Source organism: Leptidea sinapis, chromosome 20 (assembly GCF_905404315.1).
Source record: "Leptidea sinapis chromosome 20, ilLepSina1.1, whole genome shotgun sequence".
Lineage (NCBI taxonomy): Eukaryota > Metazoa > Arthropoda > Insecta > Lepidoptera > Pieridae > Leptidea > Leptidea sinapis.
In genome coordinates this window covers 9,153,240-9,181,056 of record NC_066284.1, presented here as the reverse complement: position 1 = coordinate 9,181,056, position 27,817 = coordinate 9,153,240, and the positions used below count along the sequence as shown (strand labels likewise).

General features: G+C 34.1%; 3 protein-coding genes across 4 annotated transcripts; 2 read left to right on the top strand and 1 right to left on the bottom strand.

Moving 5' to 3' along the window:
- Positions 1-4,352: 4,352 nt before the first annotated feature.
- Positions 4,353-6,316, bottom strand: LOC126970150 (U3 small nucleolar ribonucleoprotein protein MPP10-like). The gene has a single exon (XM_050815913.1). It carries the CDS (start codon positions 6,189-6,191, stop codon positions 4,401-4,403), a length of 1,791 nt encoding a protein of 596 aa, XP_050671870.1. The 5' UTR covers positions 6,192-6,316; the 3' UTR covers positions 4,353-4,400.
- Positions 6,317-6,632: 316 nt separating this feature from the next.
- LOC126970158 (orphan steroid hormone receptor 2-like) lies at positions 6,633-23,215 on the top strand. The gene is made up of 11 exons (XM_050815931.1): positions 6,633-6,851; positions 8,948-9,076; positions 9,610-9,759; positions 10,404-10,513; positions 11,619-11,724; positions 13,625-13,732; positions 14,256-14,372; positions 15,041-15,224; positions 17,537-17,723; positions 19,478-19,625; positions 20,179-23,215. Exons 2-11 carry the CDS (start codon positions 8,953-8,955, stop codon positions 20,403-20,405), a joined length of 1,461 nt encoding a protein of 486 aa, XP_050671888.1. The 5' UTR covers positions 6,633-6,851; positions 8,948-8,952; the 3' UTR covers positions 20,406-23,215.
- A 675-nt stretch (positions 23,216-23,890) lies between these two features.
- LOC126970183 (carbonyl reductase [NADPH] 3-like) lies at positions 23,891-26,902 on the top strand. 2 transcript variants are annotated; one of them, XM_050815965.1, is made up of 3 exons: positions 23,891-24,019; positions 24,920-25,557; positions 26,616-26,902. In XM_050815965.1, the coding sequence occupies exons 2-3, from the start codon at positions 24,924-24,926 to the stop codon at positions 26,804-26,806; spliced, it is 825 nt and encodes a 274-aa protein (XP_050671922.1). In that variant the 5' UTR covers positions 23,891-24,019; positions 24,920-24,923; the 3' UTR covers positions 26,807-26,902. The 2 variants fall into 2 exon arrangements, with proteins under 2 accessions (XP_050671922.1, XP_050671921.1); XM_050815964.1 differs by lacking the exon at positions 23,891-24,019 and having other exon boundaries at positions 24,825-25,557.
- Positions 26,903-27,817: the final 915 nt, after the last annotated feature.

The following is a 27,817-nucleotide window of genomic DNA, read 5'->3' as shown; positions in this document are numbered from 1 at the left end:
GGAGGACTCTTTTGGAACTTAGTGTCCGATGTATGTTAATGTAACTGTTACGACCAATTGTTTTTGTCCACAACTTATTCCTATAAAAAATCTAATGATGTTACTTCGCAAACAGCGCGTTTGAGAAAATCGCCTGTTTTTTCCCGTTAGCTCCGCCGCCCGGGCGCGTTACTTCTGATTTATGCCGCGCTTATCGCGCGCCTGAATTTATACGTCTGCTCGCTGCCGCTGCAGTGATGCCGGCTTTATTTACAGATCTAGTAATACTTAGACACTGCCGGTTTTATGTAGGCTGCTTTTTGTAATGAACGACGCAAAGAACTTCTATGATACCCATATCAGTCTATTTATTAGTATCATAGCATAGACATAAAGTTATGATCTGTGTTGTAAGCGTAGTGCATTAAAATACAATCTGAACTGCGTCCGTCACTCTGAGGCATAGAATAAATAACTGTGACATGGGCCAATATACTATAATATACTTCAAAATATTCTATTTTAAAGGAGTAGTCATATTTTTACAAAGACCCATTTTTACCCGTGTTTTTGTATTCGATAACAACAATGGCAATCACCTTGACATAGCATGCAAATAATCTAACGAAAAGGAATTATTTTAACTATTCTATAATTTATTCTATTTACGAGTACTACGAGATTCACAAACTAAGGCTGAAACGTGTAATACCCAATTAACGGCTTAGAAATTATATGGTGTCTTACCCAGAATTTAGAAGGTAATTAAACATTCCAACTACCCACAATGTACTAAAATATGTTAAACAACAATATTTAGGTACTTACTTAGAATCGGACATGTTTTTTATAAGGGACTAGTTGACGCGACAGACGTTGTTCTGTATATAATAAATAAAATAATGTTTTTTATTAATTTGTCAATAATATTATACCATAACATCAAGAATTATTTCGTAAAATATGCTCCCTGTTGTTATAATGAAATTGTTTCACAGCAGAACTGTCAAACCGTGCGTCAATAAATTCTCTGATAGAAAATATATCCATACAAAACAAATATCGGACGACGGGGGACACATCAAAGGAAAAACATAATTGTTGTTTTTATTTAATTCCGAACACTTTCATATTTATTCACCTTTTAAACCTTCCCTGGACTTCCACAAATAATTCAAGACCAAAATTAGCCAAATCGGTCCAGCCGTTCTCGAGACTAACGAACAGCAAGTCATTTTTATATATATAGATAATAGGAGAAGCGTGTGTATCACTAAGGGAGAGTAGAGAGTGTGGCCATTTGTTAAGGTGGGTAATACACGCTGTTAAGATAACTAACTATATCAACACCGTCAATGGAAGATCATTTATGACACAGGCAACAATCTCGAAGATTAATTTTAATTATTGAATCCGCGAATTATTGAAGTTTCCCCGCCCCGTACGAATAAGTCTAAACAAATCTTAGCATGATTTTTTTCACCCTACCCTTTCAAGATATAGTGTAAATATTTTTAAGTTTTAAGTTAAGTTTCTGTGCGAGTGCCAATAAACACGTTGTATTGTAAAGCTAACAAAATGTCGGTAGGTGCATACCTACACCTGATTAATGTTAAAATTTAGTTCAGAGTTGCAAGCGTTCCTTCCAAAAACTGTTTTATTTAAAGCAACGTTGTGTAAAACGCCAGCTCTAAATATTCGTAGGTCTTCAGCACGCTCGTCTCCGCTGTGGTAATTGCACAAATTATAAATATGTGACCGCGCGATTGCGACACGGATTAAAGTCGCATCGCAGCCGTACCGCAGTGTTCGATCAATTTATTTACACGCCGCTATGGAGTACGAGAATTAATAAAGTTTTAATGTATGCGAAACAATTTGAAACTCGGTCGCAAGTTGTTGTGTGGCGATACATTTAATGTTTTATTTGCTAAATTTGGGGAAATTGTTATAAGGATTGCCGATTGGAAACGGGACAGGCTGCCATCTTAGTAACGTCATCGTGACGTCAGGTTCAATAAAATCATTTGTGACTTCTAATATAATCAAACAAAAGTTCCGTTTGAATTAATGAAACATTTATAGTATTAAAGTTACTATTTAATACGACAAGATGCCTTCCTTCCGACCCCGTGGCGGTGGACGATGACAAATAAACCATATTTTAGATGTAACAACAAAATCAGGGTTCTCAATGGCAGGATCATCCAGCTCATCAATACCTAAGGCTGACTGAGTCTTTACAAACATAGTTATTAAAATCAAGTGGTACATAAACGCTGAGGTCTATACAGTGTAGGTACTTAGACTTTGCTCAGAGCTTTGACTTACGGTAAACTCAGTGTAAGCTAACAATTATCATTGATTTCATTTTTATTGTCGTTTGATAGCTAAAATTATGCTGTGCCTAAGCTAAGACTTCCCAATGCAAAATTCAAGTTCGCATTTTATCATAGTCAGCTAAGTTTTACATAAGTAAAGTCTATAGACGCTATATTCTCCTCAACCTCATTCTAACCAACCAGGTTACCAACGAAATTCTATTGCTAAGACAAAGCTGTCCGTTCCATTACAGGTATACAACGCCGCGCCGCTCGGATATTTCTTGACGACCTTTTGTACGCATTTCGTGAGACTAGGTAGTTGTTTATTTTGCGTCAATGGCGGCATGGCAACGGTGTTCGTCACCTCCCGACGTTATATATTATTTTATTTTAGCAAATGTAATTATTCAGCAATATGATTAAAAATTTCAAGTTAGTTACACAATTTTGGTAATTTTAAGGGGCACTTACCTGAAATACCACACTCAATCCTTTATATGTTTGGATATGCTGTTATTTAGACAGTTTGCGTCTGTATTTATGATGTAGGCGTTATATTCAAAGCGCGGTCAATACACAACTGAACGAAAACTCTGCCGAATTGACACTTAGGCAGAGTTTTGCTTCAAATAATTTTTGTTGTTTATTGTATGTCAATGAATAAATTATATTTCTTAAATATCTTTTAATTATATTTCTTTATTTTAATTATATTCCATATATCTTTTATTAACATGTAAAAATTCAAATTATAAAAAAAATGTTACAATGCTTTTATTTTGACATTACAAGTGCACATTGTGAGGATCAAGAAGACGTATTAGATGATCACCTATTCCTCTCAACACATTCATCATAATTCCTATACTCACGTAGGTACCTTCATCTAAATTGCATAAAAGGTATCTATTTTCTCAAAAGTAATTTCTTTAGAATTCCATTTGATGTCATTTCTAATATACTAGATACTACTACCGCTTCGGAAACAAATAGCGCTCTGAGAGAGAAGAAGAAGCGCAAGAAACTCTCCCAGCATTCTTTTTTTGCGCTCTTTTTAATGGAATATACAGTATGCTAAATTAATAACCAATTTTACGGAGCCTGGTGGTTAAAAAATATATACTTAATTTGATTTTTTATCTATCAAAGCATCGTATAACCCAGCAAGATCTGTAATGCTGCCCTAAAATACTTACTTACTACCATGGTTATAAGTTAAAAAATAATAATACCTACATGGTTAAAATTAATTCAGGGTATTAATAAAGGGTGCACAAGATATTATGTAATTGTTATTAGCTCAAATAATTTGTGTATGGTTATTATGTGTTACATACACACAGCTAGCTTTTGGCTTTTGTTAAAGATATCGATGAAAATAATTATTGTTTAAGCATCAATAATAGTGGTTATAGCACACTGTACGTCAAAATTTCGCAAATTAGAACTTAGATACTTAAAAAGAAAATATAAAATTGTTGTATTATAAACTATTAGATTTTTAATTTAGATAATTAATATATCTTCTAAATCTCTATGTATCTCTCCTCTTGCTGTTGCAACACATGAGAGCAGGCCAGGTTTATTACTTTAGTGTGCATGACAGCTACATCTTACACTTGTAGTGTGTATGTTGCTGAAAACAGATTTATAGTTAGGCTATCTAGACATATAAAATATCTAAAAATTTTAATATAAATTGAGAGTTATGTCTTCACAATGTGGGTTCAAAGGCCGCCATCATCTTAGTAAGTAATGTTGTAAAGGAAGAAAGGAATATAGGTAGCAGTTATCATTTACCTGCAGGGTTAGTCTAGTTAACTATTATTAATCATTATCTCTTTAGAAAATTTATCAAATACCTAGGAACTATTTAGTGCTAATATTTTCATGTGGTAAGATAAAATTGTACCAATAAGAACATGCTAGCAATGATATATAGAGAACTCTGAAAAAATGTAACTTGGCTAGACCTGTAGTAGATCGGAAACTGTCTCGCTTCTTTGTTTTTCTATTCAATTAAAGAAACACTAAAGTGAAACAGAATAAGAAGCATTATAAAATTTATTTAATTTCATGTCTATCTACAAAAATGTACTACTTTGTCTTAATACTAACATAATTTTTTGCCTTATTCTTAATCAAACTATTTCTGTCATCATTTAACTGCTGGAAGAACGCTTTAGAAGTTTTCAAAGATTTATCATTAGACTCAACACCTTTCATTGTATTCCTATTATCTGTTACTTTTGAGACTTGTCCCTTCTGCTTTTGCAACAACTTTTTCTTCCTTCTTTCCCTCTTTTTGTCTGTACTTGTTCTTTCCTCTTTACTCATGAGGTCACCCTTTGGTTTCTTTTTAATTTCCTCTGGAGCTAATAGTGCTGCATCACTTGTAGCAACTGGAGCAACCTCTTCCATTGAAATAGCCGGAGTATTGCTGACAATTTTAACTTCAGCCTGGGGTGGTTTAGGAGTGTAGTGGTAATGGCATAATGCATCGAGTTGGTTGAATAAAGTAGTCATAGAATCCCGAATTTCTTTGTGAATTTCTGGTTCACTCTCATCTATCTCACCAGACATGGCCTGCTTTTGTTTCAAATATTCAGCTTCATAAACTTGTGCTAAGCTTAACTTACTTTTAGAATGGTCTAGAATTTCAGGCTTTTTAAATGCAAGTTGGTCATCTACTGGTTTTTCTTTTCTTGTAACATCATCCCAAGCCTTGTCTTTGATTCTTTGGTGTATTAAACCTTCTAATGTAACTGTTGTCTGTTCAGTGATTATAGGAGCTGGTCGGGTTGTAAGATCAAAATCAACAATCTCTTGAAGTAATGAATTTTGTGGACGCTTATTGGCATCAACCTCTCCTTTAAGCTGCCATGGGGCTTCTTTTAATGTTTTTTCCTCTAGTTTTGAAATATGTTGCTTTAGTCTCTCCTGTCTCATTTCAAATTCAGATTTACTCTGATTTGTTTCTAATTTCCCATTTACAGGCTCAATATTTTCTGAATCATTATCAGAATCATTATCTGAATTTGAATCTTGTTGTAAATCAGCAAACCTGACTTTCTTTGAGTTTTCAACTTGATTTTCTTCTTCATAAACTCTCTCAATGTGTTCTTCTTCAACATCACTCACACCATCTTCATCAGAATTGTCATTTTGCCCAGTATTGTCAAACTGATCAGAGTCATCATTTTGAAAGAAATCATTATACATAACATCTTTTTGGCCATCATCAACATCTTCATCTTCAGAATCAAAATCTTCAAATAAATCTATGGATTCATCATCATCATCAGCAACCTGTTTGCTCTTACTCTTACCTTCATTTTTTTCTTCATGTATCAAAAACTTCTCCATCTCATTCAGTTTAAAGAATTGGTCATCAACTATGGATGGTTTCCCTTTTGCCTTTTTCATATGGCTTTTCTGAGTACTTAACTTAAGTTTTGGTTTTGTTTCTAATATTTCTTCAAGGCATTTTGTATCCGTTTCAACATTAGGGTTAATATTTTTTCTTTTCTTCTTTTTCTTAGCCGATTTTCCGATTTCAACTGGAAATATAAGGTCATCTTTATTAGATATGCATTGTGCAACATCCCAAACAAGTTGATCCCAACATTCAGTATTCTGAAGCTCTACTTGTTGCCAAATTTGCTCCTCGTCGAAATCTTCGATTAGTATTTGCGGCAAAGCTACATTTTTTTTCTTTTTATTTATAACTTCTTGCGATTTTGTGAAGTCGTAAAGGGTTTTCACTAGGTTTTTGATATCATCTTTGATTTCCTTCTGTACTTCTAGATACTTCACGGATTTTGCAGTTAGACTGTTAAAAGACTCGAGGATTTCATCCATGTTGTCTGTTGTTGTGTTTGTTGACATATTTTTATTATAATAAATTCTCTTTTCATAACAAATTTATATTTTCATTAAAATTATCATAACCCTGTACAATATTTTGTACAACACATGTGCGACTCTGTTATGATATGTATGACATTAGACGTTGTTAGTGTTGTCAATTGTCATTTGTCAGAGACAAAAATTGACAATCAATGATTATTTTCGGTTATCAACACGAGCAAAGTCGCAGGAATCAACTATTTCTTAGTTTCTAATTCGGACTTTTCGGAAGCTAAATATTTATAATAATTGTGTTACCGATTTGTCGATTGTGTCGATTCCGTTCGAAATAGAGCCGTAACACGGTTTAACGTTAAAACTCAATTGATATTGTGTCACTTGACTCAATGTCTATCTGACATCTGTAATGTTGAAATTCTACTATTTACTTAGTACTTACAAATCAGACGTCAGTAGTCAACTTCACAGTTCACAAATCAGAAATCACAATATGTCTGCGGGTTGTTGTTTTACGTGTACATATATTAATTGTAAAATAATATTTTACCAGTGTTATTATTAGTAGTTTATAGTGAAGAAATTATCAAATATCAATTTACTACCATGATCTTAAATCGTTTTCTATAACGTGTAATTACCGAAGTACCAAGAAGCTGAAGACCTTCACTGCAACTACTGGTAATGTATAAAAGAAAGCACCATGCGTAACTGTATTCATGAACCGTAAACAGCATTTTCACCTCACTCAGCGTTAAATATTTCTTCCGGGGTCAATAAAATTGATTTTTATACGCTCTAGAGAACGTCTGTTGTTGAAAATATATTACAAACACAATGTTTTTAAGTCCAGATTACAATGCGTGAAAGATTCTTTTTTTTCTTACTAGTTTAGCATCTCAGCATACAGCTTAAATATGGTGATCCCATCTTAATATAAATGATCCAGCAGCTATGAGTTGTATGTTAACTTGGAGCACTGGTGCAATAACCTGAAGCCATAGTGGGCACTTACATGCTTGTCAGTTGTTGTTAGCAAGTAGTGATATTATAATTTTAGAATATATATATGATATATATTTATATCATATTTTATGTTTACAATTGTGAATACATATTTATTAGCACATATGCTTTATGGCCTTGCCAACTAATTTATCATAGTCATATTCAACAAATACAGATAGTTTAGGGTTTTAGCAATATAGAGAGATTGGTGATAAGGAGATTTATGGTTGTTGATACATGATTTATTAAGATCAACCAGAAGTGCAATCTGTGATCAGATAAAAAAGAGCTAACATTATGGGAGAATAAGTTAAATACAACAAAACAAGTGCTTGAATGTTAGTATTGATGCAAGTAGTATAGTGTTTGCTAATAAATAATATAATATATAAAATTCCCGTGTCATGGTGTTAAACTCTAAACTCCTCCGAAACAGCTTCACCGATTCTCATGAAATTTTGAGTGCATATTGAGTAGATCTGAGAATCGGACAACATCAATTTTTCATCCCCCTAAATGTTAAGGGTGGTCCACACAATTTTTTTTTTAACTTTTTTGACATTTTTTTTTTAATTTGTTTGATTATGAGTCAGCAAAAATACATACAACTTCAAATTTTCACCCATCTATGATCAGTTACTTTTGTATCGCGATTTTAATATCGGCAATACAACATTTGCTGGGTCAGCTAGTGTTTCTATAAAATTGTAGGGTTCTGTAAACATAACTAAGACTCCACTGTCTAATCTGTATTCTCATAAACTACAATATTATTTTACACCTGAGACATAACGCAGTAAGTGTAAATATGTAATGTGAAATCCCAAAATTGTGAAAATTTTTTCTCTATTAAAAACTACATGATACCATTTCTAGTACAATGAAACCCTTGTGTCTGACTCTCGCTTAACAAACAACTTTAACAAATTATCAAAACAACAATCTGGACTTATTCTGAGCAGCTCTGATTCCATTAAGTGTCAGATAGGAATTGAGTTCTTTGTTCAATTTGGTGGTCGAGTTTAAATGTAATTGTATAAGTAATACAAAAGTGTTCAGTATTTGATTTATGTACATAATTGCTCTCATTGTTCTTGATTTATACTAACTATCAACTCATGAGAATCTGTAAATGGCTTTCTGTTACTTTATCCTATATAATATTGACACACTTTTTACACAAATTATCTTGCCCCAAATTAAGCATATATAGCCTGTGTTATGGGTTGCAAGACAACGATATATTTAATACAATATACTTACTTAAACATACATAAGTATATATAACACACACACACACATACTCACGCCTTGTTCCCGTCGGGGTAGGCAGAGACAATAGAATGCCATTTGCTTCTATCCTTACAAACCTCACGCGCTTCCTCTACATTCATTACTCTTTTCATACATGCTCGCCGGTTGCGGGTGCTTCGGACCTCTCCTTTTCTCAAAACGTCCCCAATTTGATCGACGAATGTTCTACGTCTCCCGCGACCGGCTTGCCCACACACACTTGCCTTATATATTTGTTATATAAGTAAGTACTTTAAGTATATATAAACATACATAAATGCATTTAAACATCCATGACTCGGAAACAAACATCCATATTCATCATATAAATGCTTGCTCCTACCGGGATTCGAACCCGGGACTCCTAGCTTAGTAGGTAGAATCGCTAACCACTCGGCTATACAGGTTGTCATATATGTATATATATTAAAGTGTTCAGCTGAAGATTCTCCAAAAAATAAATAACATGTATGTAGGTATAATGGAGGCTCAAGATCAAATGGAGTTGAAATACAATCCTGGCAATGAAGTTGGAGGCTTGGAGCTGTGTATTGTATGTGGGGACAGAGCCTCGGGAAGACATTATGGTGCCATCAGCTGTGAAGGTAAAATCACCAGATTTAAATTTTTTTTTTGTTTGAAAGCCTTGGTGCTTCTGCACCATAAGTTTTAATGAAATTAAAATCTCAGCTTTCTTTATAATATAAAATTCTCCCACAAAAATACCCAAAATTATTACCTTATTTAAAATGATGCTACAAATATTCAAATTTTTTATTACTACCCACGTCTTAACCTTGATAAAAATTTTGGCCACAGAAGTTGAGGGATTTCAGGATTATAGAATTGAAAAATCCATGTTAATTTTACAGATTTTATTCAAAGTAAATCCATCCGACTTTTATACCTGTTTTTCTTTGTAGGTATAAAATTAATAACCTTTAACCATGTATTGTATTCTTCACTCAACCAGGCCTGTCTAAATTACTGAACCTATTGTATAACTATTCCTGTTAGTGTGGAACAATTCACATAATAAAGTAATGCAACCTGCATTACCATTAAATAGAATATAATAACCATGATAAGAGATGTGCATACCCTTATTATTTCCACCGTTAAACTCATCCTTTTTCAGGTTGCAAGGGCTTTTTCAAACGGTCCATTCGCAAGAAACTAGGCTATCAGTGTCGGGGCAGCATGAACTGTGAGGTGACCAAACATCACAGGAACAGATGTCAGTACTGCAGGCTGCAGAAATGTTTAGCCTGTGGAATGCGGAGTGACTGTGAGTAATATACTATTATGGTTTGTATATCTTTGTAAAATATTTTTAATTAAGTAGCGAGTTTAGGTAAGGAATAACGGATTTCTGGATACAGCACCCTTAGAAGATATAGTTTAAAAAATTGTTGTTGTGTTACGCAAATTATTACTCCTACATACTTTATTATTTATATTAATAATTTTAGAAGTCTCAAATAATTCCTTTCTATTATTTAAAAATAGCATGGTCTATATAGTGTTATAGTTATACTGACATACCCTTTTTTCCTTCCATAGCTTCTCACTGAGACCTTTCTGAGTATCCATTATATAACATCTTCACTACAACTAATAATAAATACATTGTCACATTTTAAAAAGGCAACAGTTTTTATCGAGCTGTATTAGTGTTATGAATGTACCTAATTACATTTCATGTTTCAGTTTTGCTTTACTAGAATTGTGGTGTTGTTTAACATTGAACTAATTACACTATTATTATCTCAATATATTATTAATATGTTAAAAGATCAAGAATGCATGTTTCGGTTTTACAGATGTTAAACTGGTTTTAATTGGTTATTTCATAGCCTCAGTAAGATGGGACTATTCTCCACCCTGCTTGCATATCAAAATGAACAGTAATTCTTGCACTCTCTCAAACAGCGGTCCAACATGAACGCAAGCCGATTGTCGACAAAGTGAAAGGAGAGAGAGAACAGGAGAGGCAGGCGTACTCCAAGCTGCTCGGCCTGGTTAACCATTCGCAGAGTCAGGTACGTAATTATTGATATGATATAATACCTATTATTGACACACTATTTGCACAAATGATCTTTCCCCAAACTAGGAAAAGCCTGTATGTACTATGGGTACAAAATGACAATATATTGAATACAATATACTTACTTAAACATACCTAAATACATATTAAAATCCATCTCGTAAACAAACATGTATATTCATCATAAATATTAACCTATCGAGATTCGAACCTGGAACTCTAGCTCAGTATGTAGGGTCACTAACCACTGGGCTAAATAGGTCGTCGATAATGATGACGTGAAAACCAAGTGCATGTATTCTGTAGCCACACTGGTTTCGAGAATCGCCGATTGACGGTGTTTAGAAAAGTTGGTTCATTCAGAAAAGAAAACTCAGTCCAAAAATCTCTTGAGGAATTGCTCAGGTTGAATCCAGCAGTCAAAATCCACTACAACCACACTAATCAGCGATTCTACTTCGCAGCGCCGATAGCTGGGCAACAAAATTTTTACCTATTTTTTTTTATTGGGGCAACTGTAAAGTAAAAATCTAAAATTTGTGATAAGTATTCTTCAACAATTTAATTAAATATAATTAACTACATACGGCAGCACTCACAGGTGTAGATTCTATCAAGTCGAGTGTGCCAGCACATGACTTCCTAACGGAATTCATTGAAGCATCCTTCCCTGAGGGTATAATAACTTCATAGAACCCATTGGTCTGGGGGAGATGTTAGGTTGCATATTTTAAATATTATATTTTAACTCTTTACGGCCAACCTTATACTTAACATAAAAAAAGTTATATGTGTCTGTCCCTGGCTTCTCTTTTTTTTTATGGAATAGGAGGACAAACGAGCGTACGGGTCACCTGGTGTTAAGTGATCACCGCCGCCCACATTCTCTTGCAACACCAGAGGAATCGCAAGAGCGTTGCCGGCCTTTAAGGAAGGTGTAAGCGCTTTTTTTGAAGGTACCCATGTCGTATCGTCCCGTTCTCTCTGCTAATGTCTCCCTCCAACGTGTACCACGTCGTCTTCATATCTTTTAAACCTTAGCCTATAAGAGATAAAGAAATATTCGTACCTACATTAAACAAAGTAACTTTAAACAGATCAACCCCAAGGATGAGCCCAACGACGGGTTCGGTGCCGTGTCACCAGCGCCCGCTATCAACTTCGCGCTGGCAGCCGCTGTCGCCTTCAACAAGGGAAACCCTGGTATTCTTTGATACTTACTCCTACCACGAATATGTAAAAGTTATAACCTGGAAAATTTTAATATTCTTACAAATAATATTTATAGATGGTAGATAATGCTTGAATAGGTAAAACACAATCATAATTGTCTGCATGGGCTAGGAACATATTCCTCATATCTGAAGCAAATATACAATCTTCAATTAAACATTTAAAAAAATACATTATCTACAAATATGTTTCGAAAATTAAAACCAAACGAAAATGAAATATTTAAACATTGCAATATATTGCCCATTTAGGATAAAGTTAAGCAAATGCTATTGAGCCAATACTTTTTTAATGAAAAAATAAGATTGCAAAAAATAGAACATCCTATACAAACAAAAGCCATAACTCAGAACCGGTTGTCGATTCTCCGGGCCTGCAAAGTGTACGGCGAACGAACTGCCGATTACCATTAGGTACAAGGTATTAACCTCGCTTGCTAAATGAGCTGCCCTTCATTGAGCGGCAAAATTTTAATACTAAAAACATTAATTACAGACTAAAAGATTATCTATTACAAAAATTATAGCAGCTAAGAGAATTTAAACCTGCTAAGTCATATTTATAAGTTATATTTATTCATTTTTATGTCTTTTAAAATATTTTCACTGTTGTTCATTTAATTTATAGCATAAGTTGTGAGTTCTGATGTATATGTATGTATTAAGTGTTATTAGCATTAGTTGTTTATCTTTGTGGTTTTTTTTGATGCTAAGTTGACCTAGTTTTATATCGGTATATAATAATATGATAAATAAATGATAACAAAAAAGGTATATGTCTTTCTCAGAAATTTAAAAATTTGTTACCATTTTTGCTACTTGATAGTACAAGGCAAGTTGTTTTGTTAAACACCAACTAATTCTTCACAACATTTATATAATATACTAAAACTATAATAGGAAAAATGTAAGATATTTTTTCGTAGTGAATTACATGACAATATGGTAGTTTCTAAAAGTTATTTCACTTTTGGAGTAGTATACCTACCTATGAGTATTTTCTTTATCACGCGTGTTAGTTACATCTATACATATAAATAATATTGGAGTGTCTGTTTGTAATATTGAAATAGCCGTTTTTTACTACATGTATATGAATATTTGTACACCAAATTACATTACATTATTTACAATTTTTGTCTGTCCGTCTGTTTGTTCCGGCTAATCTCCGAAATGGCTGGACCGATTGTGACGCGACTTTGATTGGCAGGTAGCTGATTTATAAGGAATAACTAAGGCTACGTTTATTTTAAAAAAAATCTTTTAATTAAGATAAAGTAATGTTGCAATGTCCAAGAAAAAATCTACCTTAAACCTAACTCTAAAAATAATTTATATGGCAAAACGACGTTTGCCGGGTCAGCTAGTATTTAAATAAAACACTTTTAAAGGGATAATAACGCGTGTAATTGTAACTTTATTTACTAACATTATTTTTTGCATAAAAGTTAAATTTTTATCATTATTTTAGTTAACCTATGTTTCAAGACCTTTCCAGATCTCGTTTTCAGGGGGACTGCAGATGAAATGCCTAAAAGTATACCTATTATCATTGAGTAACATGGACTGTGTATTATTAAAAAAATATATATATAATGCTAAAAATAGCAATCAGTCTATTGATTAGCGGAGAATATAACAAATTATTTTTTTAAGCAAGTGCAGAATGTTTGTTTGAAATAATACACGGATAAAGCCACTAGAGAAAAAGAAAAAATTGAAAGTCGAGCAACTCATAAGTTATTTGGTTATGTTTATTTGATATTTTTATCATTTTAAGTTTCGTTTGATCATTTGGGATCTTTGAATGTAAAGTTGATTTGTACGTTTGTTGATTTTCTATAATTTTTATATTTTTATCTGTGACACAGGAGTGTCGCCTTATCTCGGCGGCACGAGTGACGTGGAGGGAGCGAGACGGCAACAAATAATGTTGCAGACACAGCTCGCTAAGAACCTCTTCAAAATGGGACAATTTGGTGAGATTTATATTAAATTATTATTATTATTTCATTCAAAATTTAAACGTTTTTTAGTTCAACTAAAAATAGGCACATAACAAATAAAATGTTAGAAGTAAGGCTTGTAGTATCAAGACTATATATTTTTGCTTTGTAATGTTATAAAAAACTTTGTTATTTAATTTAAGAAAAACGCAGGTGTTTAAAAATATTGACGTAGCTTTTTAAGACTACTTAATTTAATGTTTCACTTATATGTTAAATATTGATGTTTGTTTCCGAGTCATGGATGTTTATATGTATTTATGTATGTTTAAGTAAGTATATATCGTTGTCTTGCAACCCATAACACAGGCTATATGCTTAATTTGGGGCAAGATAATTTCTGTAAAAGTGTGTCAATATTATTATTATAGGGCATCACAGTTTGGTTTTGTTTAGTGAACACAAAAAAAAAACACATCCCATACAATAACGGCACATGTATTTTATTGCAGTGTGCACGGAAGCTTAATAAAGCATTATTAATTATATTTATCAGGTGCAATTAACGAGTATCTTCAGAGCGCGTACGGCGCGACTCCGCCCGAACCGCTCGCGTCCCTCCACGCGCCGATACTCGCCCCGCCCACGGCGCCTAGCGACACCTACAATGAGGGTAAGTCGAAATTTAGTTTCGTATATTTTGGTAAGTACATTTTTTGGAAGGGGACAAACGGCAGCTCAGAGTTTCCCTGCGAGATCGAATCAGAAGTGAGGAGATCCATAGGAATACCAAGGTCACAAACATAATGGAAGACGCAGTGTTGATAGCCCCCCCAAAGATGGATATGGTTAAGATCGCTGGAATATTTTGGATGAGGGTAGCGCAACGCCGATAATCGTGGAGATCTTTTGAAGGGCTTTGTTCAGCAGTGGACGTCTGCCGGCTGCTGTGATGTTGATGAAAGTGGCAAAAGGCTCACATGGTGGGAAGTGGTGAGGCGACCGCCCATGGACATCCGCAACACAAGGGGTTTTGACCTCTACATCTCTTGAGATGCGTTTATTATTGGGGTGTGATGTAAGCTTGAAGGTCCCGAAGTCTTATTTCTATTCACTATTAACATGTTCTCAAATCTTGTGGTTACTTTCGCCATTTTAATGGAAATCATAACTCATCTTAAAATGACATAAGGTAGCTGCGCCTGTCGTTGGGAATAATATCCTGGGTGTCTGAAATTGGATCAGTATCCTTATTTATGTCATTAAGAGTCAAAATGGACAAGTTTAGTTTATGTCGTACACTAAGCTCCTTTTTGTAAATCTTTTTTTTATTTATTCAAGGTGAAGATTTGGGCATATTGAGCAGTCCGGAAAGTATCGAGCTGCCACTCTCGTTGGCCGGAGTAGGTGTGGGCAGCGCCGGTGGCGGAGCGCTACGCTTGCACGCCGCCTGCGAGGGCGGAGCCCGACTACTTGGTGCCCTGGCCCGCTGGGTTCTGGCGTTGCCCTGCGTCACAGCGCTACCGTGAGAATCTATTATGTTTACACAAATGATTTAAGTTTTCTTTAGTGTTAAATCCGCCAATATTTGTTTTTAAACAATACGACACGTGTTTCGCCTCTACACGAGGCATTCTCAGGACTTGTTGTCTCGCCAAAATCTGGCACGAGACTGAATTGCTCTTATATACCCTCGTCCCATGAAATGACGCGCTGTGATTGGTCGACTGTTGTGACGTATTAGCCCCGGAAGAGATACGTAACAAAGGATGATGGGACTAAATTTGTTTGTTCATTCAACAATGTAAACATGTTATTTTTGTGTTTTATTATTTCTAATTGCTCTATCACATTTAAGCGAAATTATGGATTTCCGCAAAGTAACGCCTACTTCAATAAATTTTCTATTATATACATAGTATACTACAACGGCCTTTTTCCGCCTTGAAGAAGTAATGTGTAAGCATTATTGTGTTACGGTCTGATGGGCGCCGTAGCTTGTGAAATTACTGCGCAAATGAGACTTAACATCTTATGTCGAGCTATTAGATGACGAGCGCAATTGTGTGCATTGTAATGGGTAGGACGTATCAATTACCATCAGCTGAACGTCCTACTCGCCTCGTCCCATATTTTCATTAAAATGCAATTATTGGGGTTGAGCAGGCTATCAAGTAGAAGCTGTAGGTGAAGCCACAACCTGAAAGATGAACATGCCAAGATTTTCTGGCCATGCGTCACTCGACTGGTTGGCTCAGTTGGTAAGAGTGTTCGAACGGAGCCCGAGAGGTCGCAAGTTTGAGTACCGCATCGTAAATAAATTTTTATTACAAAGGAGAATGGACCCACATAATTTAAAAATTAAGGAACCATCGTACAAGTTTATATTAATTATAAACTTAAGTTTATACGATGTTTATACAAAAATCATTGAGGCGCTAAGATATGGGAGTCAAAAGAAATAAATTAGTTTAATTTATTAAAAAAATAAGTCATCTTCCACTGACAGAACGTTTTGCGCAATTCACGTGTATATTTTTTGACATGATAGCCATTTTTTATATGGATGTTCCGATACCATCAAACTATTTATACAATACTCAAATCAGTAATTCACAATAAGATTATTATCGTTTTTTGATACTTAAATCAGTAGGTAAGTACTTTTAAAAGATTCGATACATGCTTGAAAAAAGAATGAATTGTATATCCACAATTATTAGCTGCTTGCCAACCTTCCACATATTATATATTGTAATATCCGGACAACCGAGCCTTGCTCGGATTTTTAAGAATGTACAAACTTGAATTTAAAAAAAACTAATAGGACATCTGGATTCGAACCGGGTCTTCTGCTTTCCGGATCACCCAATGTCCCATCTGAGCTACTATAGTCTTGTATATAGTGTCGAAATTTACCTTTGTATTCTAAAGTTATTGTAGCTGTTTCTCATTAAAACGGATAAAACTACATTTTTTTTTAATTGAAACCTAGCTAGATCGATTTATCGCCCCCGAAACCCCCTATATACTTAATTTTATGAAAATCGTTGGAGCCGATTCCGAGATTCCAATTGTATATATATATATATATATACAAGAATTGCTCATTTAAAGATATAAGATTATCGTCTAGCAGACAGTAATTACGCATAGACATAAGATACGAATTATTGATTGAACAATAGGTATTGATTAATAATTTTAGGTATATCTTTTTCCTCCAACTTGTTTAGACTTATTTACGATTTGCTTTTAACTTAGCTTTGTTACGATCTACAATTATTTATAAGTTTCCATAATGTACGCCACTTCTTTCAGTGGGTCCCAAAATATTATTATAACACTAGAAATAAGGGATTGCTTGTAACTAATTCTAGTAGGCTTCATAAGATACATAATAGCTTTAAGGGTAAATGTATAAACTTCTACAATAAAGTCCCAGCCACTGTTCAGGCATTATCTATAAATAAATTTAAATGTTTTATAAAAAAATGGCTCTGTCGTAACTCCTGTTACTCCACTGCTGAATATCTAAATGATCGGACAGCCTGGGACTAGATTGTGTTTATTTTATAGCGATAGAAATGACTACAATATTGTATTTTTTTATTGAAAAGAGCGCAAAAAAAAGAATGCTGGGAGAGTTTCTTGCGCCGCTTCTTCTCTCTCAGAGCGCAATTTGTTTCCGAAGCGGTAGTAGTATCTAGTAGTATAAGAAATGACATCAAAAAGAATTCTAAAGGAATCAATTTTGAGAAAATAAATGCCTTTTTATGGCTTTTTTTTTTAATACATGCATTCTCGCCATTCTCCTTTAATATATCTGTGTTGCAGGTTTGAGATCCAAGTGTCGCTGCTCCGCAAGTGCTGGCCGGAGGTGTTCGTGCTGGGTCTGTGCCGGTGGGCGCCGGCCATGGGGCTGGAGTCCCTGCTGCCACTCATGTCCTCGCACCTGCAGGCGGAGCTGAGGAAGCGAGCTGATCGACCCGCGCATCGCACAGACACCGCCGCCAACGCTGAGGTCAGCAATGGATATATAATACCCACTGACCTGTATAAATACCACGGGACAGGCTTTTTGTGCCTATTTGAAGCACCACTCGCGAGCGTCCAGAGAACTAATTTTGACGTATTATACGGTTGTTGAGTTGTGTAAGGCTTTTTTTTATGAAAATACGGGACGAGATGAGCAGAACGTTCTTCAGCTGATGGTAATGGATACGCTCTGCCCATTACAATGCAGTGCTGCTCAGGATTATTGAAAAGCCCAAAAATTCTGAGCGGCACTACAATTGCGCTCGTCACCTTGAGACATAAGATGTTAAGTCTCGTTTGCCCACTAATTTCACTAGCTACGGCGTCCTTCAGACCGAAACACAGTAATGTTTACACATTACTGCTTCACTGCAGAATAGAATTTTGAGTTGCTAGCGAACGCTAGCTTCCGTGGACGACTGCTGACACTCGCTGGCTCGCGCGCGGCCGCCGCGTCATTGCAATATGGCGTGAGTAGTTTCGCGGGTGCGGTGAAAGAGGGAAAGAAAGGGCATATCAGAATTAGGAAAGAATATATATATATGGCGTTAACAGACGTTGTATAGAAAGAAAAATGTATATGTAGATGTACACATAAATACACAAGATATAAAATAAACTTAGGAAGCAAACAATAAACAAAGAAAAAACTGAAATATTTATACTAAACTTTCAGCATGTTTTCTGGTTTGAAAACCACCGCTATAAATATACATAAGTATATTATTATATAAAGCAAAACATTTTTTTAGGTAAGAAATTTAAAAGTAACATGAAATAAAAACTAAATATTAACTATACATGTTAATTAATTTCATTTCATTTCTTTAGTATCATTCGCATTTCGCAGTCTGAACGGCAAAAGTGTGTGGACAATGTAAGCACACTTTTGTCCTTAGTCATGTGACAACTGTCGCTGTCCGAATCAAACTTGAATAAATATTTAACATTGCTGCCTTTTGTCCAAGAATATTTTAAACAACTGGAGTAAATACGGCAATGTATACATATATTATTATAATATAGCAGTCGTAGCTTACTTATTATGGTGTAATTTGTGGCATGTTCCATGTTTCGGCTTTGATTTTATACCACGTGATTTGTCTATATGTATAGAAAGTCATTGAATACACAATTCCATACAAAAGAGAGCAAGCGAGCGCGGATTTCGACCGTAACGCCCTTGTTACATTTAGTAAATACTTGATCACAGGAGGACTGCTTTGGGGTATGGTATTTATCGCTACTATATTTCTACGAGTTAAGCTTATTAGTTCAATAATGTATTACGTAAGAAACTGCAATGAGGTCTGCTTTTCATTTTAATATACTTATGACGTCAACATTAACAAAATAGTTTGTAATGCCTAAATATATTTATATATATTTTTTGTTGTTTTGCGTTGATCAAAATCTTTTAGGATGTCAACCACTTTGCGTTTTGAGGTGTGCAATAAATAAATTTCGAACTATTATATTATCAGGTACTTGTACCTAGAATGACACTAACTAAAGTATTTAGTATGAGCAAATGAACCGAAAACAATATGCGAAACACACACAACTTTAATGTTTAGACCTCAAAACTTTCCGACTAGACAGACAGTGCAAACTTTGCTCGAAATATACGTTTATACGTTTGTACGATACTTATTACATTACTTTTTGAATAACGACTTTGTTTACATTTCGTGGCCTAAACGTGAAAGATGTGATGAAAATATTATAATTTTTCGACAGATAACAATATCGGACTACAGTGACGAGCGCATCGCTGAGATATCCACGATGCTGTCGCGCCTGCACCAGGTGATCACCCACATGACAGCGCTCAGGGTCACCGAAAGGGAGCACGCACACCTACGGGCGCTCTGCCTGTTCTCGCCCGGTGAGCTTTGAGCATTCATATTTCATTATCTTGCCATTAAATAGTGTGGTAAAAATTTGGTCTTAAAATAGCTTAATGTATCTTTAGTTACCTTTAGTTTACCTTAATAGAATTGCTATTCTACAGCATGCTTAGTTGTTGTCAATTTTTTGGTGGAAATATAACCTGACAGCTTTGTGGCTTGTCTCCTCTCCGCTTTGCTGGATACCAGGCCTTAGAATCAACATCAGTTTTCCATTTGATGACCTGTATAGCCAAGTGGTTAGCGATCCTACCTACTAAGCTAGAGGGCCCGGGTTCGAATCCCGGTAGGTGCAAGCATTTATATAATGAATATGGATGTTTGTTTCCGAGTCATGGATGTTTAAATGTATTTATGTATGTTAATGTAAGTATATTGTATTAAATATATTATTGTCTTGTAACCCATAACACAGGCTATATATGCTTAACTTGGGGCAAGATAATTTGTGTAAAAAGTGTGTCAATATTATTATTATATTATTTGGAAATAAGTGACCCTGAAAATTAATTGATCCTTATCTGCACTCAGACGGTGCTCCGGAGTTCCTGTGCCGCAAGCTGCAGGAGTACCAGCAGCGGGTGGTTCGCTCGCTGAAGGGTCTCTGTGATGAGGAGCGTGCACTCAGCCTTGTGCTGCAGCTGCCAGCACTTCGCAGCTTCACCGCCACCTTCGTGGAGGACGTGTTCTTTGTCGGCTTCGTCGGTGACGTCAGCATCGATGACGTCATTCCCTACCTGCTCAACGCCGAGCGATGACTCCTCTACTATACTTCATGTACGATTTTATACGCTTTACAACAATTACCAGTAGACTCTCTGGTAACCGGATGGAACCTATATTTCTAAGACTCTACTGAACATATTCGCTAAAAAGTTAAACAAAATCCCCCTTATTCATAATGGTCCGCTAACTTTAAACAGCCGCTTAGGAGTGTTTTTTCTCATTCTGACTCAGGTCAATAGAAGAAGACAGAGTGAGAATTTGCAATGCTTTAAGTTAGCAGACTATTATGAATCAGGGGGAATATGTTGAACACTTGTTTTAAAGAAGTTGTAAGTATTACAACTCCGTGTTTTTCTGTTGTTTAGCGTCAACCTTTAGACGTCGCTTAGAAAGTTTTTTTTATGATAATAAGGGACGAGGCGAGCAGGACGTTCAGCTGTAGGTATTTGATACGCCCTGCTTATTATATAGCAGTGCCGCTCCAGATTCTTGAAAAACCCAAAAATTCTGACCGGCAATTGTGCTGGTCACCTTGAGATTATCTGAAGATGTTAAGTCTCATTTGCCCAGTTATATCACTAGCTACCTTCATACCAAGACACAATAATGCTTACACATTACTGCTTCACGGCAGAAAAAGGTGCCGTTGTTGTACTCATAACCTAGTCGGCATCCTATGCAAAGGAGCCTCCCAATGGTACTTTAATTAGTTAGACATTGTTAAAGCCATGTTTAAATTATTTTTTGTAATAACACCGTTTGATTATGTCTATGAGCGGTGTGTCATAGATCGCTGTAGTAACTTCAAAGTAAATTGAATGAATCGTAACTAAGCTGAAATTTTGATGGCGAATTAAAAAATGGATGCTACGAAAATTAAACAAAATATGTTTCTCTAACAACAGTATTTAACATTCGAAATGATACGTCTTGCATCATGGTACGAAATTTTCAAAGTGTATGAATTGACCATTTTTATATGATACCCACCAATACAAGCGGGGGAATCCCTTGTTAATAGTTGCAAGTGTAACAGCTTAATACTGACTTAATGTTGTACTTACTAATAAAATACAAAATGAGCTTCTTCCATAGCAGATTTACTGACGAATTAAAAGATACAATTTGCATCAGAAAAAAGATGTGAAATACTTATTCTTATGCAATGTTTATTAAGATTAACAAATTACTCTGCATGTATGCTGCAGGAAAGTTGTATGGAAATATATTAATATTCGTAAAAAAAAAATCTAATGTGTTCCTCTTTTGAACTGGCCTGTAAAAATTGATATACAGTGTATGTGATAGCCTTTAAAATCTTACATAGTCTTTGGATAGTGCTCATGGGAATTGCTACCATTCTCCCCTTAGTGGCAATTGTACAATTTCAAGTTCTGTGAGTTTACAATATGGGGAACAATCTTCCACAAGAAATTTACGGTGTGGAACAGACAACGGTTAACCGGGCATTAGATATAATAAAAAGATATTCAAATTGGATAAATTTTGTATTGATTAGGTATATAAATGTTTAATATTCATAGTAAGATCATGAGAAAAAGAAGATATATTTTATATAAAGATATGACAGTCAGTTTTTATAATGACATCATTTAGTTAATCTGCATAATTATAAGTAAATAAGTATATTTTTATTACAATATTGTAAGTAGCAATATTATGATAAGGTGCTGAATTTAATTGAATAATTTTAAGTCCATTTTGATGAATTCTACTGTAGTATTTATAAATATGTTTTTTTAAAAATACGTGTATGAAAATTGTTATGATTAAGTATTAAATTATCATTGAATGTGAATTTGCTGTTGAAAACTTGCTTAAGTTTCTTCTGCTTGTAGTTAACTATTCATACTTAGTTATAGTTCATTTAAATCAAGTTATTCCTCTATAATATCGCTGTACCGTCCATATTGAATTTGTGAAGTCAACTTGCACAGATGTCATTTAAACAGTAATGACACTTGGTGTCATCTACATGTACATGTCAAGATATATTCATATTAAGTCATGATGATGTCATTTAAATGTTATTTTTTTTAAATGCTTAAATAATATTTTTAATACTAGCAATATTGAAATGATACTTTTAAGGCAGGCTATGTTGATAACTTATTATTTTACCTGACATGTGAATTTGTTAATTGCTAGGTAGGTAGTATGTTACTACCAAGGTTAAAGTTTATTAAGAGAATATTCTCTGTAGTTTTATGAATTAAAAAATTATTATATTAATATTACAATGGCATGTAGACCATTCCTTGATTCATGTTACATTCACAATCAGAAGTTATAAGTATCAGTCTGTATGTTATATGGCCACAAGTAACTTGTACAATATGATGTATATACTACATTGGTACTTTTAAGGTTAAGTACCTTAAGGAACATATGATATTTTATGATTTTTACCTTAAGATAACAAATTCGAGTTATTTGTTTTCCAGCAAGTCGCAGCAAATGCATAGTTTGTAAAAAAAAATTGTCCTAAAGACAATAATTTTAAAATTAAAGATTTATTGTTCAACACTAATGGGCAAAAAAAATCGAATCGCAAAAATTTTTTGAGATTCTGCCATGGTTCTTTCAGCACCTCAAGAATATCACAAGTTTTCTCTTCTACAGTCTAAAATGTGTGAACCTATGGCAGTTCCAAGTTTCCTGAGAGTTGGCTTATGATAGATGTATTGAACAATTACCCTTTTAATGACTAAATAGCATTTGTCCAAGTTGGATTCAGATAATATTAATTTTAATCATATAGATGATTGTTATAAGTGCCTTTCTTAATATTAAATAAATTAATAAATACATACTTTTACAAGATGTTTTTTTTTTTATACTGGCTTAAAGTACACAAATGAGGCAGGCCAAAAACGGTCTAACCGACATGGTTTTGTTTTATAACATAGAAATATTTATCGCCATCTATACTAATATTATAAAGAGGAAAGATTTGATTGTTTGTTTGTTTGTATTGAATAGGCTCCGCAACTACTGAACCGATTTGAATAATTCTTTCACTGTTGGGAAGCTACATTATCCCCGGTTGATATAGGGTACATTACATTTTCAAAAAAATTAGGGATCCCTACTAAAAGTCTAATAATGTAACCCAAGATGTAAAAATATGTACGCGAACGACGTCGCGGAGTATCAGCTAGTCTCTTATAAAATAAAAAAAATTACCTAGGCCATATTTGAAGTAAGAAAGTTTTATTAAAAGCGCACATGTGCCAGCTGATCGTTCATATTTAAAGTAATGTTATGTAAGAAGGTCATTTAACACTTACATAGCATTAATTCTTTTGCTAATGTTTTTTGGGTCCTCAAGCTGATAGAATTGTCAAAATATGTTATTTGCTAGATTCTCAATGACTTCTGTTATTAACTGCACTTCCACGATAACAATGTTATTTAGATATGATATAAAAATATTATCAATTAGGTACCACTAACCATTATCTTATCCTTGTGGTCTTAGTGGAATGTATGGAGCCACTTTTGTTATTGATAATGAGTTGGTTGTTAACAAATAAATACTGGAAACTAAACAAGATTTTGAACTAACGTTTGCATTGTTATTGTTCATACGTGTAAAAACTACGACCTGCTTATAGTAAAGTAGGTAAGTCACAAGCACAAAATATCAAGTTCCTATATTGGTAGACCGTTATATAGTGATTACGTGCTTTTCGGCCGTTTCGTCAGCGTCGACTTTAAACTGGCTCCTCAGTGATAGAAATAGGGTGTCAATTGAAAGGGGCAATAAAACCCTTTCTTGAATTTCTAATTTTATTAATCGAAATAATCAGCAACAAACATCAAACTGTTGAATTCATATCTTGTGTTAATTTTAAAACACTTCTCAAATTTAAATTATTTCAATCAGTGCTTTTGAAGCTACCTGCCTACTTTTAGATTTCCAAGAAGCTCATGTGTCCCATGTAGGCGCCTGTGCCTGTACATGATTTTACAATATGATATGTTCAAACGTATCAATTTGACCTCATGTTATAAGTAAATCAAATATCCAAACAATAGATAAATTGTGCTTAGTACATATCTGCTAATGTTCACCAATATAGGTTAAGGTTTTCTTGGCTTACAGAATTGGTATGGTACAGAACTGGTATACGCAGGTACCTAAACTTTTCTTGCTGAGAGGATTGACCAGACACAACAAGTAGCGCCTGTTCAAGAGGAACAGATGCTTCAGATATCGCCCCATATACTTATTTCCATAATAAACTACTATTCCTTTTTAGTAACTTCTTAACGTTTTAAAACTAAGAAGTGAGAATTTTAGCTTATGAGTGCGTTCACCCTAATTGAGTACCTACTTATTTTACTCAGTAATCAGTAGTCAGTTTCATATCATCTATGACACTTGACAGTTGTTATCAGAACGCTATACTATCTAAATGGTTTATTTGTACAAAGTTTATTAAAATTTAAAATCACTAATCACTATTTTATGTTGAAGAATAGGAATAAAATATCTATAGTTAACTTCTTTTTATTTTAGCAAAATGTCAACAAAAGTAGCGGTAGTGACTGGCTCTAATAAAGGAATAGGATTCGCAATCGTTCGAGGTTTGTGTAAACATTTCAAAGGTGTTGTTTATCTAACATCGAGGGACGTAAATAGGGGGAGAACCGCCGTAGCCACCCTCAACCAAGAAGATCTGCACCCTAATTACCATCAGTTGGACATCACAGATCCTAAAAGCATTGAAACATTCCGTGATTACTTGAAAGCCAATTACGGGGGGATTGATTTACTCGTTAACAATGCAGCGATCGCTTTTAAACAAAACTCAACTGAGCCGGTCGCAGTTCAAGCCGAACAAACTCTTTTTGTGAACTACTTTTCAGTATTAGCAACGTGTGAAATATTGTTTCCAATTTTGAGAAACGGAGCTCGAGTTGTAAACATATCGAGTTCAGCCGGCCGATTGAATAACATTCCAAGTGAGGCATTAAGGAATCGCTTGAAGGATCCAAAATTAACAATACCGGAGCTCTCTGCACTTATGAAACAATATGTAGAAGCTGCTAAGCAAGGAACACATGCAGCAGAATGGGGGAATTCATCTTATGTAGTTTCTAAAGTTGGATTAACAGCTCTGACAAAGATTCAACAGAGAAATCTTGAGGAAAGGGGTAAGTCCTGAAAGCAGAGGTTATTTTAGTATCATTCAATAAACTTTTACTGTAAATAAAGCATAAAATATTATCTTCTGTTGTGGGCTGTTATCACTTACAGCTTGGAAATCAATACATTATCTGTTCAGATATCTTAATATCTGAAATTAAGATAAGTTGGATTGGTATAGTAATTATTTACAGGAAGATAGTTTTTTTTTTTTTTTTAATTAAAACTTCTTTAAATTGTTTTGATGCAGTGAGTGTTTACTCACTTAACAACAATATGGATACAACTTAATAGGTGTTTCTATTAACAGTTTCATAGTGAGAAGGTTTTAAAACTCATAATATTCAGAGGTTCCTAGTCAGTCTGTCTATTATCAAGATGGTTCTGTTTTTTCTTATATTTGTAGTTGTATTTAAAACTAGCTTCAGAATATTGTTAGTGTGGATTCTATAAAGCAGAGAAAAAACAACACATGCATCTAATGTAAATAGAAAGAAATTAAAGTGATAATATGCAAAATTTGAAGAAACAAAGGATAATATGAGTTACTAACGGCCCTTCCCAATATACTATTTACAGATAGAGATAAATTACTACCTTCTACTGTCAGTTATTGGCTGCCAATAATCTGAAGCTTTCCCAATATAATATACTTAAGTCATTCTTATCACCTTATATTGGAACCTATGAATTGAAATTACCATACACACTTCTATCGCTGGTAAGCTATACGTCGTCCCATTGACCTATAGTGTGTACGGATAAGTTGAGTTACCGTCAATAAGTTTATTGCGACAGAAAAGTCAATGATAGTTACGATTTTTATCCCAAGTAAGAGATAGACTGAATATTGGGAATGGCCCTAAGAGCTTTTACATACTTAAATGTTATATTTATATTTAAACATGGGGTGAAATCACACTTGTTGCTCATATGAGAGTGAATTTTAAAAAACGCTAATATTGATATAGAGCTTTCCTTTCTACTTATTGTTTTTTTCTTACATTTATGAATAATTTAAGAAAAACAAGTTACTTCTGTTTGAACTCTCATTTCTTAATTATAGATATTAAAGTGAATGCTGTTCACCCTGGTTATGTGGATACTGACATGACTTCCCACAAGGGACCACTCACCATTGATGAAGGTGCTGTTGGAGCACTTTTCTTGGCACTGGAAGCACCAGATTCTGTTAAAGGACAATATGTGTGGTATGACAAGAGGATTGTTGAGTGGGATGGTGCAAACCCCAACTAAATATTGAAATGTGCTGTTATGGTAATTCTTTTATAAGCCTGATGTTTATATTGTGATAATAATATATTATTGATTATATTTTTCTACTTATCATTCTGTTTGTGTGTGTTATTGTCCATCCTATTATTATATGCAAATAATTATTGGGAATTCACTAGTGCTCTGAACATATTTGGACCACAGTATCCAATCAGATCATATATCTAAAAACTAAATGATGTCTATGAAAATGTAAAATGAATGTGACAGGAAGGTTATTAAGAAATACATGAAGGAGAGGAACTGATTTGGAACACCATCATTTTTTTTCATAAAAATCTGTCTGTTCCATTTTTTTTAATTATTGGATTTAATAAGGTGTTCAATACCTTATTTTCTGATTCATAACCTATCTGGTTATGAATCAGAAATTCATAACCAGATAAGTTATCAATGGTACCTTTTTAATGATAAAATTCTAATCTCATCTCTCATCAATCTAAATTCTAATGAAATATCTTTAAATTTTTGCTGATCATAGTAATGTGACTTATATATGTATGTTATTTTAGATAATACATCAATAGGGGTTTTTTTTATAACAAACAAGCTAACATAATAGAAAAGTGTTAAAAACTTTAAACTAACTGAAACAAACTGTCAACATTATACCAAAAGGTGACTAGTTTGTATATGTTTCTTAACTCTGTCCTACTCATGGCAGTGGCGTTTTATTATCTTTAAGATTAAATATTATTTAAACCTAATTTGCATAATCTAACAGTAATTGCTTGATAAAGGATCTATTAAACTTGTTGTAAATAATCAACATTTCAAGTTATCTTATGTTAACTGACATGTCACTATCTCATATTATTAAATCTATATATATAAAAATGAATTGCTGTTCGTTTGTCTCGCTGAAACTCGAGAACGGCAGGACCGATTTGGCTAATTATGGTCTTGAGTTATTTGTAGATGGAAAGTCCAGGGAAAGTTTAAAAGGTGAATAAATATGAAAATGCTCAGAAT

What these genes read in the sequence shown, in the direction of transcription:
- LOC126970183 (XM_050815965.1), top strand. Translation starts at nt 24,924, where the DNA reads ATGTCAACAAAAGTAGCGGTAGTGACTGGCTCTAATAAAGGAATAGGA. An exon ending in GAGAAATCTTGAGGAAAGGG is followed by an intron (nt 25,558 to 26,615) that starts GTAAGTCCTGAA and finishes TCTTAATTATAG; the next exon opens with ATATTAAAGTGAATGCTGTT.
- LOC126970158 (XM_050815931.1), top strand. Translation starts at nt 8,953, where the DNA reads ATGGAGGCTCAAGATCAAATGGAGTTGAAATACAATCCTGGCAATGAA. An exon ending in CTGTGGAATGCGGAGTGACT is followed by an intron (nt 9,760 to 10,403) that starts GTGAGTAATATA and finishes TCTCTCAAACAG; the next exon opens with CGGTCCAACATGAACGCAAG. An exon ending in CCCTGCGTCACAGCGCTACC is followed by an intron (nt 15,225 to 17,536) that starts GTGAGAATCTAT and finishes TCTGTGTTGCAG; the next exon opens with GTTTGAGATCCAAGTGTCGC.
- LOC126970150 (XM_050815913.1), bottom strand. Translation starts at nt 6,191, where the DNA reads ATGTCAACAAACACAACAACAGACAACATGGATGAAATCCTCGAGTCT.